General features: G+C 41.2%; 1 protein-coding gene across 2 annotated transcripts in view; it reads left to right on the top strand.

Moving 5' to 3' along the window:
* Positions 1–16994, top strand: part of PTPRT (protein tyrosine phosphatase receptor type T) — a 280775-nt gene that overhangs the window by 32228 nt on the left and 231553 nt on the right. For both annotated transcript variants that reach the window (XM_054845732.1, XM_054845733.1), the window contains exon 3: positions 15242–15535. In XM_054845732.1, coding sequence (XP_054701707.1) covers positions 15242–15535 — 294 coding nt within the window. The remainder of the gene's footprint in view (positions 1–15241; positions 15536–16994) is intronic.

Consider the following 16994-nt stretch of genomic DNA (forward strand, 5'->3'; position numbering starts at 1 on the left):
TGAATGTCGTCAGTGCGTGCCTATCAGTTTGACTGGCTCCCCAGCAATTTCTTTTGTCTCTAGTCCCTTTTTATCCAGTTGGCATTGCTTGTTTTAACTGTAAGCTGCTGGCTCTGATTTTCCCTGGATTTGTTAGGGAGTCGAGCCAGACCCTCAGAGGCAGGCTTCACTCGCTGCCTTGCAATGCTGTGTTTGCTGAGTTCTTGACTAACTCCTTCATCATCTCCTATTTCCCAATACTCCAGGATCTAATCAAATACTCATGTTGTGGTGAACAGTATAGCCAGCCACGCAGTGGTTTCTTTCCCCTTGCCCCTGTTTTTTGCTCCTGGTTATTGCAGAGGTTTTGACAGCCATCGGTTAATGGAATTAGGAGGCTTGAAATTTGTCTGTACTCGGGTCTATAGACTTATCATTGTTTAAGCAATTCTAGAAAGCATAAAGTATTTCTACCTAGCAGATAGTGTTTTTCCTCTCCCTCCAGACTGGTTATAGCTGCCTGTTCAATAGACTAAATTCATCAAGTCATTTCTAATGGCGTTCATTGGACTGTGGAGCTGTGCCAGGGTCCTACTAAGCAACAAATGGGTTCAGAGCAGGCACAGTGCAGGTTCTGATAGAAAGCAGTTCCCTCTGGTGCTGGTTCTTATCAGCTTGCCTGTGAAGGATAAGAAATCATCAACATTTCAAGACTACTGGGGATCAAAAGAGCAAAAACTTGGCTTATTTACATCACAGTGGTAACTCCATTTATTTTGGATTTGTACCAGCATCAACTAGAGAAGAATTAGGCACAAAGCCAAATAATCTTTGTATTTCTTAAACAATTAAGCAAACCTACAAGGAGCTAAGCTGATGAATGGTTAACAAATGATAGTGAAATGATCAGATGCTATTCATTAAAGCCAAGTATTACTCCATAATCTGTATCTGCCTGTCCTCAACTCAGGAGATGTTCTACTGTTTTTAAGGATACCTTGGAAAGAGGAACTCTGAGTGAAGCAGAACAAATTTGGTTTAAATAGCCTTACAAAGCAGTAGACTTCCTTGGTGCAAGTATTTTGGGTAAGATTTGATGATATTTTTCTCTAGCTCTTCTGAAGGTCGTGATTATATCTAACAATTCCTTTTTAATTTGGGCTCCAAGGAGGGAATGTAAATTTATGAGTTTAAAGAATAAATGATTTTCTGTGGCACTGAATAAAGATCTCATCAGATATTAATTGGAGTTTATTTGGATAGTACAGGTTTCTGCTTGTAAAGAAGAAAATAAATAGAAAAAAAATTGAGGGACAGAGTACTTTATATGCATAATCAGGTCAGGTCTTTTCAGACAGTTGTGCACGACTGTTCTCTTAGATGTTTTGTGTTGCTGTTCTTCCTTATGGTTTCTGTGTTTCAATGAAACACTGCAATATTGTTTCATGTTGAGATGTGTTAGAAATTGAATGTTTCACCAGGTACCTGACAGGAATTACTGACAGTATGAAAAGTGAATTTTGACCCCATGCTTAATTATGTAGCAATAAAATCACTAACTTTTTTAGCACAGACATTTATGGTGATATATATGACAGCTTATGCAGTGACTTCTCTGCTTAAAATTTTCCATTGATCTGTATCAGCAGGAATTCCACATATACAAAGCAATGGGAAAATAAACCCTTATGTCTCCTAACTCCATTTTTTTGTATGTAGTGAACACTCAGATAATCAACCTTTCATATTTTGCTTTGATGTGAAAGACACAGCTCTAGAGTTCAAAACTTAGATTTCCAAGGTCTGTGGCATTTCCTTGCTGAACTTGTTTATCCATCGGTGCTTCAAATCACAGCTTAATGGAATCCAACATAATGCCTTCTCTACTCTGTTAAAAAATACAGTCCTTGTACAAAGTGATAAACATTCCTTGCAAAGGAGAAAAATAATTTTGCAAGTCATAATTTGAAATTCTAGGAAGAGAACTTTTTGTACCTAATAGTATGTTGGTCATTTTGCATTTCGGTTGCTGATTCTTCAGTTTTACAGGATGACATGTTGTTCAGGCTGCTGCTAATTATGTGCTCGCTATTATGGTAATTGACATCTCTCAATTTTGTTGTTATGACTACAGAGTACTTGGTAACAGGCTGATAATGCGTAACGACTGCAGCCTGTCTTGCTGGCTGAGAATCATCACTGTTTCTTTCTGTTCCGTCTGTCCTGGGTGCGGAGGCAGTTTGTACACTGTTTGTACAGTGCTTATCACGGCAATACAAGTACTGCAGGTCTGTACATATGTAAACACGTACAATCCAATTCTCTCAGTCAGTAGTGATCTCAGATCCCACTCTGGAGTAGCATAGTGCTTAATCAGGTTTTGCCTTATGTTTAGGTAGGCCGGTGATCTTGTTTCAGCCAGAAGGCGTGGGTGAATTGCTGTTTCTTGATGTTTCTTGACCTGTTTGGTAGCCATCCTCGGGGGATACAGGTATTAGAAATTGGCAGATTGTATATCAAAGCTTGTATACCACTGTGCATCATCCTGAAAGGGTGACCAATCATTATGATCTCAATCCTTTGTACCATTCTTTGTATTGTTAAAAAAAGTTTCTTCCATGTCATAGTAGATTTTCCATCCTTTTTCCTCCCTGTTTTTAGCTTTTGCAGCATGCACTGAATCTCAGGAACTTACTAAATGTATGCCTGTAGGGGACCAGACTATGTAGGGAACTCTCAGCTGATTAAATCAGTAAATACAAATTGAATCTGAACCTTCTCAGGAAAGCCCAGGTTCAATTTGCATTGGTTGGGGGAGTAATAATATACTGTGAGCAGAAAACTCTGGACAGAAAGGTTTCAATGAAGAAACCGCTAGTAATTTACTTTGTCATATATGCAGATAATGCTTGGACATCTGCAGATTCTGTTTTAGTAAGACTTGCAGCAAAGTAAATTGTCTCTTAGCTCCTCGATAAAATCTTTTAACCTACCCTTTCTATCACTGGAACATACATTTTTATAATAGGATTTTTCTTTGAAGGATGTTGATTTGAGATCTTGGTGGATGTGCACAAAACTTGTTATAATGGAAATCACTTAGGCTCTTCTCTAGATGAACAAGTTTCTATTGTCTAACCTCAAGTGCAGGATCCTGTCTGTGCAGGACCCAGGTTGTCCTTAACATTGACTTAACCCTGTTTGCTTTCCTCAGTTGGGCTATTCGATTTATTGGAGTGGTCTGGCCTCTTGGTTAGAGAATTGCTCCCCGTGCTTGGATGTTTTTTCCATTGTGCTGCAGCCAGGGAAATTACCAGCTCTCGCTTCCCGTTCCCCGTAATTTCTCCGCCATTGGCTGCTCACTCGGTCGGTAGTGCTAAGAATAGATGAGTAGAAATGTCATTCATTGTGCACCACTGTAGATTGCTGTCTTAGGCCTTCAATCTCTCATCTTTAATGGCTACAAAATAGGTTCTTTCATACACAAAAGAGATTTTGAAATGCCTCTTTTATGCTGTTTCACAGGAAAGGTGGTGATACAGGGTAAAGACTCTTGAAATAAAATGGGGTTTATCAGACATGAAGTTCGTGATGTCAACAGGCAGGACTTCTCAACTGTCTGCAAGTATAGTGCGCCGTTAAAACTTTACACGTCGTATGAATTCAGCGTACATGGATCTCCATGTTCCAAACCAAGCCACGCTTCAAGAATTTTTAAATTTTTTTTGTATGAATGTGATTAAGAAGAAAAAAAGAGAGAAGACAGAAAAGAAATTGAATGTAGTTTGCATTGTCTCTGAAGTAGCAATGCTTTTAGGTCTACCTAGGTAGTATCAGATACTTTTGAACTTGTAACATTTTAGTAGGGTGAAGATCATGATCCAAAGTCCTGTTCAACTTAGTTTAAGGTAAAATGGAATAAGCAGAAAAAGTTTTTTGGGTTGGTTTTTTTTTGGGGGGGGAAAAAAAAGGCAAAACAACAACAAAAACCCCACAAACACATTATTGGAGCATATTTAGGGTTAATAGGATTCACTCTCAGGTATTCTTCCGGTTACATTCAGAAGCAGAAATTTTCTTCGTTCTTTCAGGAAAAAAATAGTTGGCATAAGTAAGTATTAATGTAGACATTCAGTTTTTTACAGATTTTACACTAGCCAGAGAGACTGGCATATACTTAAGGGTGGAAGAGATCCCTTTATGTTCTGGAAATTGCCATGGAACTTCAAGTTGTTCTTCCTAATGTATATCTTGCTAGACAATATGATTCTTTTTGCCACCAGAAGCAAAGATTCTTGCCATACTGACATTTTAATAAATGATTAGATTGCTCATATAGCTGTATAAGCAGTATGGCCTTAATGGTAGCAGAATAGTTATTGGCAGCAACTTGTCTCTTTTTCACACTTTGCCTATTTGTTGCCAGTAAAAGTGGAAGGATGATTAATTTGTGTTGAATTTCTCGGATGAAAAGTGATGCTTTAGGTGTAAACCATAGGACAGTTTATGTAGGTGTTATTACTGTGAATGTTTTGGAATCTGCATAAGGAATATTTAAATATCCTTGATATCCAGGTATTCAGTTAGTTTCTTTAGATTTCCTAGGATGTCCATCTATGCTTACTCCCAGAGAAAGAGGTAAAGAGAGACAACTTTTAAATCTGAATGAAGTATAGCTGTGATAACAGCAAAGCCTGCTCTTCCCTTGTGCTATGTTCCTTGCGCTCTGCCCAAGTATGTAATTTCAGGCAGTTTAGACATGGGGATACTTCCTGAAATTAGCACTCAGCAAAGTTCCTGAGTTTACTGAGATCTGAACTGTATTCTTGCTCAGATTAATATCAAGAAAACATGCACTTAGGTGGCCATCCACTCTGAGACTTTGATGCCTGGATGGTTTGTTTGATGCTGCTTCACGTGATACAGGTACGTTGTTTGAAAAGTTCCTGGGGTGCTGCTTTAGTGGTGTGTCTCCACCATGGTGGCTCCTCAAGATCCCCGATGGCATGTTTGCTATGAACTATTACAGCATCGACTCTTCAGAGGCCGTGTCAGATTCGACTTGCCTCCTCATGGTCAAATTGATTAGTGTTTTTCACAGATCTGTCATGGGAAAATAAATGCTTAAATGAGAACATTTTGCTTTATGGGCTGAAAGAGCCTAAATTTGTATGTCAAGCCTGGCATACGCTTCTTTGTAGGGGATCATAAAGTCTGTAGGCTGGAACACGACTACATTCAGTCTCTGGCCCTACAGCCATCCATTAATCATTATTTCCAGTTATAAAACAACATACTCATACTTGCTTCAGCAGTACGTTGGGAGGATTAACTGTGAGCAGCTCCTTGAAATGCATGCATGTGCACACACCAGTGTCCTCACTTCTAAAGCTGACGAGCTCTGGGGAGCATAATGTATTTGCGAGAAGAGAGATCAGTATCAATGGTGCAACAGCAGAATGGACATCGTTGAGTCTACAAGTCACCACCATGGTGGTCTCTCATGTTTAAACTCCAGCCTGGCTGTTGCCTCAGTTCTCCTTGCTGCTCCTCGTGTGTTCTGCACATCTTTAGGTGGTGGGCAGGGTGGTAAAGGGCAACGGGATGTTTAATTCCCCACTTTGCCTTAAATGAAACGAAGAATCCTGCCTCAGGCTTTTCCTGCAAACCTAGCAGGTTGCTATGGATTAAGCTACTTAATCAATCCAGACAAACCATTCCGTGCTGCTTCATAGTAGTCAATACCTCCAGTCACTTGCCATTTCAGCAGCTTAGAGACTAACGATCCTTCATTCTGCAGACACAGATGTGCCAGAAAGCAAAAGTTGCTAAATAGCCTCTATAGACGAAGCTATAAAATCTTGTTGCCTTCATCTTTTCCCACCATCATAAGCTGGTAGCATAGCAACTGATGAAGCTGCCTGAACTTGAGTTGACCCGAAATTACATGTTTCACGGTTTATGTGTTTATTCCCGCCTTTCTACTTTTTTTTGGTGCTTGTTGAGTTTACATTTCTAGTCCCTATGGGAGATTAGCAGCTTGTTCATGCAGAAAGCTGAAAGAGATTTAATAACATGTGATAGATGAGCTTAAATAGTCCATGGAGTTAGAAACACGAGAGTTAAAGCTGGCCCTATCTGCTGGCTGGTGGAGCGGACCTTCTTTTTGGTAGGATGTGGTTGCCATACCTTTGTACAGACTTGGTGGAGTCATAAGGAAGAAGAGCCTCCCAAAGATTGATGTTTCAAATTGTAGTGTCACAGAATTGGCTGTTAAAGGAAGCAGTGTAAATATGCACAGATTGTAGTAACCCTGGGATTTCTCACATCAGTGTCCCGGTTTTGGCTGGGATAAAGTTAATTTTCTTTCTAGTAGCAGGTATAGTGCTGTGTTCTGGATTTAGTGTAAGAATGGTGTTACACCCTGATGTTTTCAGTTGTTGCAAGGTAGTTGTAGTGCTTACACTGAGTCAAGGACCTTTCAGCTTCCCACGCCCTGCCAGGTGCAGAAGAAGCTGGAGAGCACAGCCAGGAGAGCTGACCCAGGCTGGCCAGAGGGATATTCCCTCCGTAGAACGCCATGCGCCGTGTGTAACTGGGGGAGCTGGCCGGGAGCAGGGATCGCTGCTCGGAAACAGGCTGGGCATTGGGGTTTTTTTCCATGGGTGGTGAGCAATTGCATTTGTACATTGTTTGATGATGATGATGATTATTATTATTGTCTTCCTTTGTTATCTATTAAACTGTCTTTATCTCAGCCCACTGGGATGGGACGGATGAGCGAGCGGCTGTGTGGTGCTTGCTTACTGGCTGGGGTTAAACCACGATGATGTGGGAAAGAGAGAACTCAGACACAGGTTCAGAAGTAACCTGCAACTTGAACAACTGTTGGTGCATGCACAGTTGCAGCAGTTTCTAGTGGAGAAATCAGTATGTTTTCATCAGAGTTTCTGGAAATCTCCAGTATTTTTCTCCTCATTGTTAAAGGAGGGATGATGCCCAGTACTCATACTTGATGATACTTTTGTAATTGCTGCATTCAGATTTGTGTCTTATGTTAAAATCTACCTTGGTTTTCTTCATAGGTCATTTTAAGACTAATATGAAATGTTAGTCTGTGCATATCGGATGTGTCTGTCATCAAGAGCAAGCTCCAACAAGTGAGGGAAGTAGAAAAAAAAAATTACTAATTGTTTTGTGAGGAAAATATATCAAGGATGAGTTTGGAGAACAGGACTTGGTTCAAGCATGCTGGACATGCTCCTGAAGGAGCAAAATGGAGCAGTTAGATGCTGGTTAAAGAAAGTCATGGTCTTTTTATTTTTACTGTTTTTTTGGTCAAATGAAAACTGAACCTTTTTTCTGTGTGTGACACAATCTCAACAGATGGGGCTAAGATGCTCCAGCCTCAGAACAGTCTCAGTAAGAGAACGAAATTCTTTCTTTGACAAGCACTTTAAGTATTGAATTATTAAATCAAAGGGCATCACTGTCACCAGTGCATGCTCTGGCTGCATATATAAAAGGAAAGTGAGTTGTGCTAATCTTCTCCAGAGAAAAGCATAATCATTTATCTTCCTGCGATGGTTTTAGACTGCAGCACCTGAGTTCTGCTGCCCTGAATGAGGCCATTCAGAGACATTCAAAGAGCATACAGGTGCTCAGCATTATTTCTTGCCGAGCAGTTCTTTGCACGGCTTGCTTTGTGGCTTCCTCCTTAATAGGGTGTCTGGTCTGATACCTCACTGTATTTCACACTGAAGGCCAGGCCCTGAGAAAGTAAGAGGAAGGAGGTAAAATACATCTTACCTAAATGTTAATACCAGTCAAAAGAGGGAGGGATCAGGGAGTAATTAGTTTGATCTGTCTTAGATATGTGCCTTAAGATGAGTTGTACGTTCTGTGAAATTGTCCATTTGTCTCCATTGACTATAAAGGGAACCTGACATCACAAGTACAGGCTTGAACACGTCAAAGCTATGTAGTAAAAGACAGAGTATTTGTAATCAGCTCGTGGGTGCCTAACTTCTTAACACACAGAAGTCTTTGGGCCTCTCATGGTTCATCAAAGATCCCTGTAAACAGAATGACATTCCATAACAATGTCATTCCGTAAGCAACAAGAAGCATGCTACGGGTCTTGTTCGTGATGTCATTTTGTAGTTATTTTGCAGTTGAAAAACTCAGTATATTACATGCACTTTAAAAATGAGAGTTAATTGTCCATGATTCCCAACCCTGGGGAGCTTGTCATTCTTGGAGAGTACCTAGAGAGACTGCCTGTGCATGGTACAGGGCAGCGCTCCTATGCGTGTGAAGAAAGGTTGCCTTCTACCGCCCTTGGTGCACAAGACCTGTGAATGTGTTTTGCTGCAGTACTGGAGATTCCTAAATCTCCATACTGAGCCATTAGGGAGCCATGGGAGAGTCTATAGTCACCTTTTTTTCCTCTTTCACAGTACAAATGATGGCTCAAAGAGAAGCATTCAGTTCTAATCTATGTGAGTTCTTGTAATAAGCTTTGCAATTAGAGCACGGAGCCTTCCATCTAATTCACTTAATTTACGCTGGGAAATGAGATACTGTTCAACTAATCCGATGCTATTTTCTTCTTTATTAGAGAATGAAAGCATCAGCTGAGGCTCTGGTGGGATTCAGGCTAAGCTTCTGAGACACAAGTAGTGTGAAATGCTAATGAAATAGTACGCTACTGTAATTCCCACTTGGTATCTGGCGCCCCTCTCCCTTAACCTGTAACACAAGTAGAAGAGTTGGTAGGAGGCGATGGGCCTGTACCAACTCTTTCTGGTCTCAGGGCGACTTTGGACATTTTTGTTTGATCAGATGACGCTAATACAAATGAACTTTCTTCAACCAGAGTTTGTTCCAGCTCTCTTGCATGGTGGCTGCAGTGCTTTTTGGAAATGGTTAAGAGATTTTCTACTGCTTTATAGTAATTCCTATAAGCATTAGTGTGTTTTCCTTTTTTAAACCTAGGCAGCCCAGTTGCTTAATTTAGAATATATGTATTCGAATCACCAAGGAGCATTTCTACTGCTGCTGAAGGGGAAAATACATAGAGAATATGGATTCTTCCTTTTCATCAGGCTGCACCAAGTTCTCCCTTCATATATAAGTCCTACACCTACACAGTTGTGAGATGTAAAGGGGATAGTCTGTGGTCTGTGAATTTTAGGGTGTTGGCAAAGTCAGAAAATGAGCGTCCTGCCAAATATTTGGTCGCTTGCTTCATTCTTTGGTAATACTGATTGCTGTCCCCTGAGATCTGCTCGTCTCTTGGCTTTCGTTGCTGTTGTGCTGATTCTTTGACTGCTTCGCTCAATTCTTTCACATCTTTCTGGATCATTTTTATTTTCTCCCCCACTTCTTGTACGTGAAACGTATGGCGAGTCCCTTGTAGACAGAAGCATTAGTTGCTAAGGGAAAAGCGAGAAGAAAAAATGTGCTGTGGCAAATGGGTATTTGATATCATGAAGTAGTAAAGTTACTTAGCACCGTGTTAGAAAGTTCTGTGTTGGGAAGAAGCATCAGATGGGGAGTACTGACATTAAATTCACTAATCCATAGAACAATTTGGCAGTGTCTAAATGCAGCGCCCCACTTACTGCTCCAACATCCTAGTTCTTTAGCTAAATAACCAACTGGCCAGGAGCCAAAAGGGTAAATTTCCATTTTTGTCTGTCAGTTTGTGATTACGAAGCAGATAAGCATCCTGTGGCTGATGGTTCATGAGGATGAAAACGCAGCGTTGATCTCAACGGGGGCAAGAGGCCTGCATATCCACAGGGCTGCATCGCAGAGTATGGCACCGCTCACGGAGGATGAGAGGTTAAACTTTGCTGTGTAAGGGTGACGTTTGCCCACCGGGACTGCTCTGTTTCATCGTGGGATACAAAACCAACAGTAAAGGCTTTTGCACCTGTAAAATGTATAAAACCGTGAAACCATTGCTCCTTATTCTGTAGGCTGTAGAAATCCTAAATCTTCCTCTTCTCTGAGTTTCCTGGATTTTGTCTTTAATTAAATATTCAAAATTGTTGATGTCAGAATTGATCCTGGGCACTTTTCTTTGGGAGTAGACAGACTTTATCTCTCGGTGGTGCAATTTACCCATCCAGGTGAATTAATGAATCACTTTATTAATGCCTCTGGCACACTCTTCCAACACAGTTGACATGTGCCACTGCTGTCAGCCTGTTACATTACTGCGAGACAGATCTGAATGTCTCTCTTTTAGACAAAAAATTATTAGTACAATGTCAGCACAGTGAAATAGTCTCATGCTAAATATTGTAAAATCCTTGTGCCATTTCTTTGTGCAATAAATGGAACTGGAAGTTCGGACAATCACTGGAAAACAAAATTAAACTCCTGCATTTATTTATGGTAGTGGGAAGTGTGCTAATAGACAGTGCTGATATAAATACCGTCATTCAGAGCTCAGACTGCTTCTTGCTATGGTGTAAAACTAGAAAGGGTACTCATGGATGCTGCTCAGACAGTCAAGTGAATCTTTAATAGCCAGAAATACCATGTGCGAAGGTGACAAATTCTGCCTAAAGGATGGAGGGGCAAAAAAATCAGAACAAAGAGATTTTAGCACGATTCCATTTTTTCTTAAAACAGCTGGGTTTGCTTTCGTAAATGCAAATTCAAGTACCTATATTCTCATTAGCTTTGGAATTGTAACAGTCTGCGGCTATTGGGTAGAAAATTATACAAATATGTTTTGTTCTGTGTTTTTTGCTTAAAAAAGTTCTGAGAAGCTTGAAATTTGGTTTCCTTGCCTTCCAGTCCCATCCTTATCCATTTGGCAAGCGCAGTCCACAGCTGCTCATTCAGGACGCTGTGAGAAAAGCTTACAATTGCCATTAGCAAGGGAATAAGCAGTATCGTCTTTGAAAACACAGATCCTGCTTGTCAGGCAAATGTCTTGTGATGGCAGCTCCCATCCCCACCTCTTCAACCCCCGAAGAATAAAACCCACCGTGTCTTTTCTGATCTTATTTTCAGAACCTGTGCTGTATGTTGTATGCATGTGACAAAACAAAACAGGGCTGGCTGTGTGCGGGTTGCGATGATCTTCCTGCTGCTCGGGCTGTGTACGGGGCATGTCCAGCCGATGTTTTGCTCATCAGACAGTGTGAAAGGTGGCCCAGCCAGATACAAACCTGCTTTCCTCCTCTGTTTAACAGGCGTGTCAGCCTTTTCTGGTTCTCTTCAGTTCTAAATTGAGAGCTTATTTCAGTGCTTGAGGGAATTTAGGAATTTCACGTGTTGGCGTGATTATTTAGTAACAAAACAAAGGTACAGATTAGTACTTCAGAAACTGAATCGTTGAACTTTGTGATATGCTGGTGTTTTGTAGCCTTAGGGGTTCTTTTTGTCTAAAACCATCCATAGGCCCAACAAATGCAAATGAGAGCTCATGGTGGTCTTGGTTGTGCATTTTATCAGATGATCTTCTTATGAATAAGGAAGGAATTTTCAAAAAATGTAAAGCTTTATTCATTTAAAATCCATAGCTTAAGAGGTTTATCCAGCCTTTTTAAGATTACATTTTTTTATAATTCCTTTTTCTTTATTATTTCACAGCAGTCAGTGAAAACAGTTGATGGGGATTTCTCTCTCCTGTTTCAGTCTTCCCAGTTGCATCTGAAGGATGCACAGAGCCCATTTTTCTTCCATCATCTGACAATTGCTTAGAATTGTCTTACTTAGAAAATCACACAGAGAAGTATTCCAGTAGTAGAGCAGAAACACTCAGGAGCAGTTGCCAAAGAGTAAAATACATGTCTTTTCCATAATAGTTGGAAAGTATAGTATTTACGGCACCAAGCCTGTCAGAGTTCAAGGAGCATCTGAACGATGCTCTTAGTCATATGGTTTATTTTTAGGTAGTCTGTGAGGAGCAGGGAGCTGGACTGGATGGTCCTTCTGGGTCCCTTCCAACTTCAGATATTCTATGATTCTGTTTGGTCTTTTTTGGTCCTTCATGTTAGTGTTGTTTTCTCACACCCTTTGCACTACTACACTTGCTGTCGTTTTAAAGCCCTAGCAGTGTTCAGCCTTCTCAGCTGTAGACCACAGCTGTATTTCCTCTTCTAGTGGGAGGAGAAATGCACCCCCCAAATTCCCTTGGTGTCTACACAACTGGACCTGCTGTGCACATGCAATAAAATCCACTCGTGTTCGGTAACTCCGCTTCTGAGCTTGTTCTACGTAGGTCTTTTATTTCCTTGAGGGAGGGCACCCAGGAACCACATTTTTCTGTGTCCTTCCTGAGTCTGGGGCTCAGGCTGGCTGTTGTCGCAGCAATCCAGTTTCGGACGTCCCTGTTCCTGGGGAGCCACCGGCTTTCTCCTCTCTGCCCGGCGGAGGAGGGACAGTGGCCGAAAGGGAACAACAGGCGAGGCAAAGCTTGCAATATAAAATACCGTCTGGATCAAATGGGGCTTAAAATGTGGTTGATCAGTTACATGTGTACAAGGCCAATCTGTCACCATGTTTATTTAATCAAGATCGCATAGAGATTTTAATTAAAATAGTGAGCTCATAACATCAGGCGGGTCATCTGTAACTGACAAGTGTGTTTAGTTACAAAGGGCAAAAAATGGTCCTTATGTATATGCTAGTTTTGCTAAATAATGGGTAACTTGTTTAGATCATTTGCAGTAATTTGGCAGAGAGTGATATTTTAAAAATTGCTTCTTGTCCAGTTGGTGCCAGTAGGAAAGAGGCTATTACTGTCAGTGAGGTGGGATTGAGCCGTGAATAACTACTGTAACGGCTGCTTATCTTAATTTCTTAAATGTAGAAAATGGGAGCAACAGTTTAAACTCCTAATTTTCTAATATTCTGCAGCACCTGTTTTTCAAATGGTACATGGAAAGGGGAAAATTAACGGGGGGGGGGGGGGGGGGTAAAGGGAGAACCACCATCATTTTTTGGGGGCGGAGAGGGGATCAGAAGGGAGGTTTAGATTTGGCCTACAATAGAGAAGACAGTAATGCTGGATGTCGTCTTAATTTAAATCAGTTTGGCAATAGTAGTTTCTAAACTTGCTAGATGAGACTTTCATGTCTTTTTAACAGGACAAACTGCTCTATTAATTAAGCTCAGTCCCGTAAATCTCTTCTAACTTGCGATCAAATCCCAAAGTAACCTGCATCATGTTGCTATTGAAGTTGACAGCCCAGGAGAATGGAGTTTAATATTTCATTTGTCTGTGTTCAGCTATGATGTGACTTGCAAGATGTCATTTGTGCATCGGGAATAAAAATCGCTAAGTCTGTCTTTTAATTGTCTTGCACCAAGAAACAAGTAATAAACTGTTTGTGATTTATAATATTTTGATCTTTAATGAAAATGTATCTACATGCATTTCTTGAAAACAAATTTCTAGGAGAAATAACCTTAGTAAGTCAAAACATAATCAGCCTGACATTTGATATCAGAAAAAGATCCTGGCAGGACTTAGGAGAACAGTGCAGAATTAAAGCAGGGACAAACGTTCCACAAAAAACTTAGCTCGTGACACTAGTTTTTGTTCATGTTGGATATCTACTACAATTACAATTCAGATGGCTTTTTTTTTCAGAGGTACAACACACAACTACTGCAGTTACTCTGAAGAAGATAGCATGGTTCGTTGTAATTAGTTAGCCAGAGGAAACGAAATTAAGTAACATTTCAGATGATCATTTTGTATAATAATAGTTTCTGTGCATTTGTTTCTCATCACTGAGCAGATGTTAACCTGCAAGGCTTCTCCAGAGGGGAAAGTCCCATCTTGCTCCCATCATGTGGTGCTCAGACTCCTTTCTTCCACATTTCTGTGGGTCCTGGATTCTTCCAGTTCTCTGGGCTCTTTGAGGAACCACCTTTAAGAGGGGCTTAGAATAACTCCCACAGAACTCTAAAAATAATATCATGCTGTAACATTTATAGATTTCTATTTCTGAGGCATCCTTTTTGTCACCTTATTTTCACATGAGAACAGAGTTTGTGCCCTCTGGACTGAGGGCAAACCCCGTCAGAGTGTAACAGAGGGAAAGCTAGATGAGATTAAAGAAATTGCTCATAATCTTGCGCAGTTCAGCTCAGGTTTTCACAACCACAAGGCATACGCTATTCACGCAGCTTCCAATATGCAAGTGTTATTTGTACACTGATGGGGGGTGGGTGGGTGGGAATAAAGATCGGGCAGGCAGCCAGAACCCTGTAGATTTTTCTGTAGCTTTCATGAAAGGGTGCTGCTGAGATGTCTTTTATTGACTTGCTTTTCTTTTTATCACAGAGGTGATATTCAGCGGCCAGATTCCTGCCTCCTCATGATGCTTTTCAGACATCTAGGCACTCTTCAAGTCTCGTGCAGACTTTGCTTGAGTAGCTTTGCTCCCAAAGTTCAGCAAAGTTTGCAATCAAACGTGACAGGAGGTGTTGACTCACTGGGGCTTTAGAGTTTTCCTTAATTCTGAGCTACCAAGAGCCTTGGAGTCAGTTCTAGCAGGAGCCTGACTACTGATACCATTGCCCATGGGAACATCCCCAGTGCTTACGTTTGCTAGTGTTTTCTCAGACACACAGCCAGTACTTTGATTAAAAAGTATATCCTATTTTTAACCTTTATATTGCTTGATAAAAATCACCAAATGAGCAAGTGATTCGAGTTTTCCACTCATTGCTAATTGTGTCATGTTAAGCATTACACTTTGGCTGAACCGCAATACCACGATCGATGATCGTGATATTCTGCCACGTCGGGTCGCAGGGCAGAGGAAGAGCTGTTGTACTGGAGCCTTTTTATCGATGGTATATGCTAAGTGCACTGTCGTCTTTATTTAAGACTTCTTTCCGCCCTCACCCTTCGATATCGTATTGACTGCTATTGCTCGTATGCTGAAAGGAGGAAATAAGTATAAACCTTATCTTTTAAAAAGGACTTTTGTGTTTTATTTTAAACAGAAGTTGCTTTGTGGTTACTGTGTTTTTGCAGATGTTTCTGAATTGGTAATACTACCCCCAGTGTAAGGGGGCCAAATTTTTAGCACCAATAAAGGAGGCTAAATTCTTTTCAGCACCAGATTAAATTCTTATGAAAGATTTTGTAAATGACAGGAGAAATTGTGCCTGTGTTACAAAAGATTTTGGGACAGCCTTGCTATACAGATACATAGTGGAAATTTGATCCTTTTGACACAATTGTCTCAGGCTTCTCATGATTTCTTTTTGTCTACAGAACCCCCGACTCCTATCGCCCCTCCCGAGCTGCTGGCGGTCGGAGCCACGTACCTGTGGATCAAACCCAACGCCAACTCCATCATTGGAGATGGGCCCATCATACTGAAGGAGGTGGAGTATCGGACGACCACTGGGAACTGGGCGGAAACGCACATTGTAGACTCTCCGAATTACAAACTGTGGCATTTGGATCCTGATGTGGAGTATGAGATCAGAGTGCTGCTCACTCGCCCTGGGGAAGGAGGCACGGGCCCCCCCGGACCACCACTTACAACAAGAACAAAATGCGCAGGTAGGGATTCTACTGCTTTACAATCAGCACAGATATTTTGATTCATTTACTAACACATTAACAAATGGTCCTCCGTACATCCTGATTGTAGTTGTGCTCTGTCGGTGTCATGGTTTCAGCTGAGATAGAGTTAATTTTCTTCATAGTAGCTAGTATAGGGCTGTGTTTTGCTTTGTGCTGAAAACAGTTGATAATTTAGAGGTATTTTTTGTTATATGGAGATGTTTTCATTCCTGCTGAGCAGTGCTTACACAGAGTCGAGATCTTTTCTGCTCCCCGCACCACCCCAGCAGAGCGTAGGCTGGGGGTGCACAAGGAGTTGGGAGAGGACACAGTGGGGACAGCTGACCCCAACTGACCAAAGGAATGTTCCGTACTGTATGATGTCATGCTCAGCATATAAGGGGCTTCAGAAAGAGGAAGGAAGGGGGGTGGCGGCGTTCGGAATGATGCTGTTTGCCTTCCCAAGTCACCGTTATGCGTGACGGAGCCCTGCTTTCCTGGGGATGGCTGGACACCTGCCTGCCCATGGGAAGTAGGGAATGAATTCCTTGTCTTGCTTTGCTTGTGTGCGCGGCTTTTGCTTTACCTATGAAACTGTCTTTATCTCAACCCACGAGTCTTCTCACTGTTACCCTTCTGATTCTCTTCCCCGTCCTGCTGGGGGGAGAGTGAGCGAGCGGCTGTGTGGGGCTGAGCTGCCAGGTGGGACTAAACCACGACAGTCAGCGATCTGAATTGACACTATGAATTTTGAATATTTTACTTTTTATTCCATAGGCAAGTGCTTAAGAAACTGTTGTTTTTATGCATGTAGTGTATTTGCCAAACTTTCTGCTACAGTGTATGGCTGCTTTCTGTTGAAAGGGGCAAGCAGATGAGAGATTTCCAACCAATTCTCCATCAGGCACCTTGTTCTTAAGACTCATCTATGGTAAAATTTTCATCCTGTAAGTGCATAACAAAATATATGTTGTTCCTGGGTAATGGTTCAGTATTTATTATTAACAAATTGACAGCGTTATCTAATTTATGAGTGCAGTGTGGTGAAGCAGTAAGCATTTAGTTTTTAAAACACATTTTTGTATTCCATTTGATGGAACAGATTCTTGTCACTTCTGACAAAGAAACCTGTTCAAACACTGTGCAGCGTCTTCTCTTTGTCTTTCATATTGGAACAGATCAATTTTGATCCAAGGACAGTAACAGTCTATCTTCTTTCTAAGCCATATTGGCCTTTCCAGGAAAAACTAAAGGATCATGTTCCTCATGTTTCAGATATATTGGCTATTCATCCTGTTTTCATACATTAATCATTAGCCATTAAGGGAGATCAAGCTCTGTGCCTTGCATGGGGATGAACAAAGCAGTTTTCTACCTAGCATTTTTTTTCCACCACACAACTGTCTTCTCAAGGTTTGCATTTCTGTAATTTTTACAAGGTCCTTACTGTAGCGTG

The sequence above is a fragment of the Grus americana genome, chromosome 17 (genome assembly GCF_028858705.1).
Source record: "Grus americana isolate bGruAme1 chromosome 17, bGruAme1.mat, whole genome shotgun sequence".
Taxonomy (NCBI): domain Eukaryota; kingdom Metazoa; phylum Chordata; class Aves; order Gruiformes; family Gruidae; genus Grus; species Grus americana.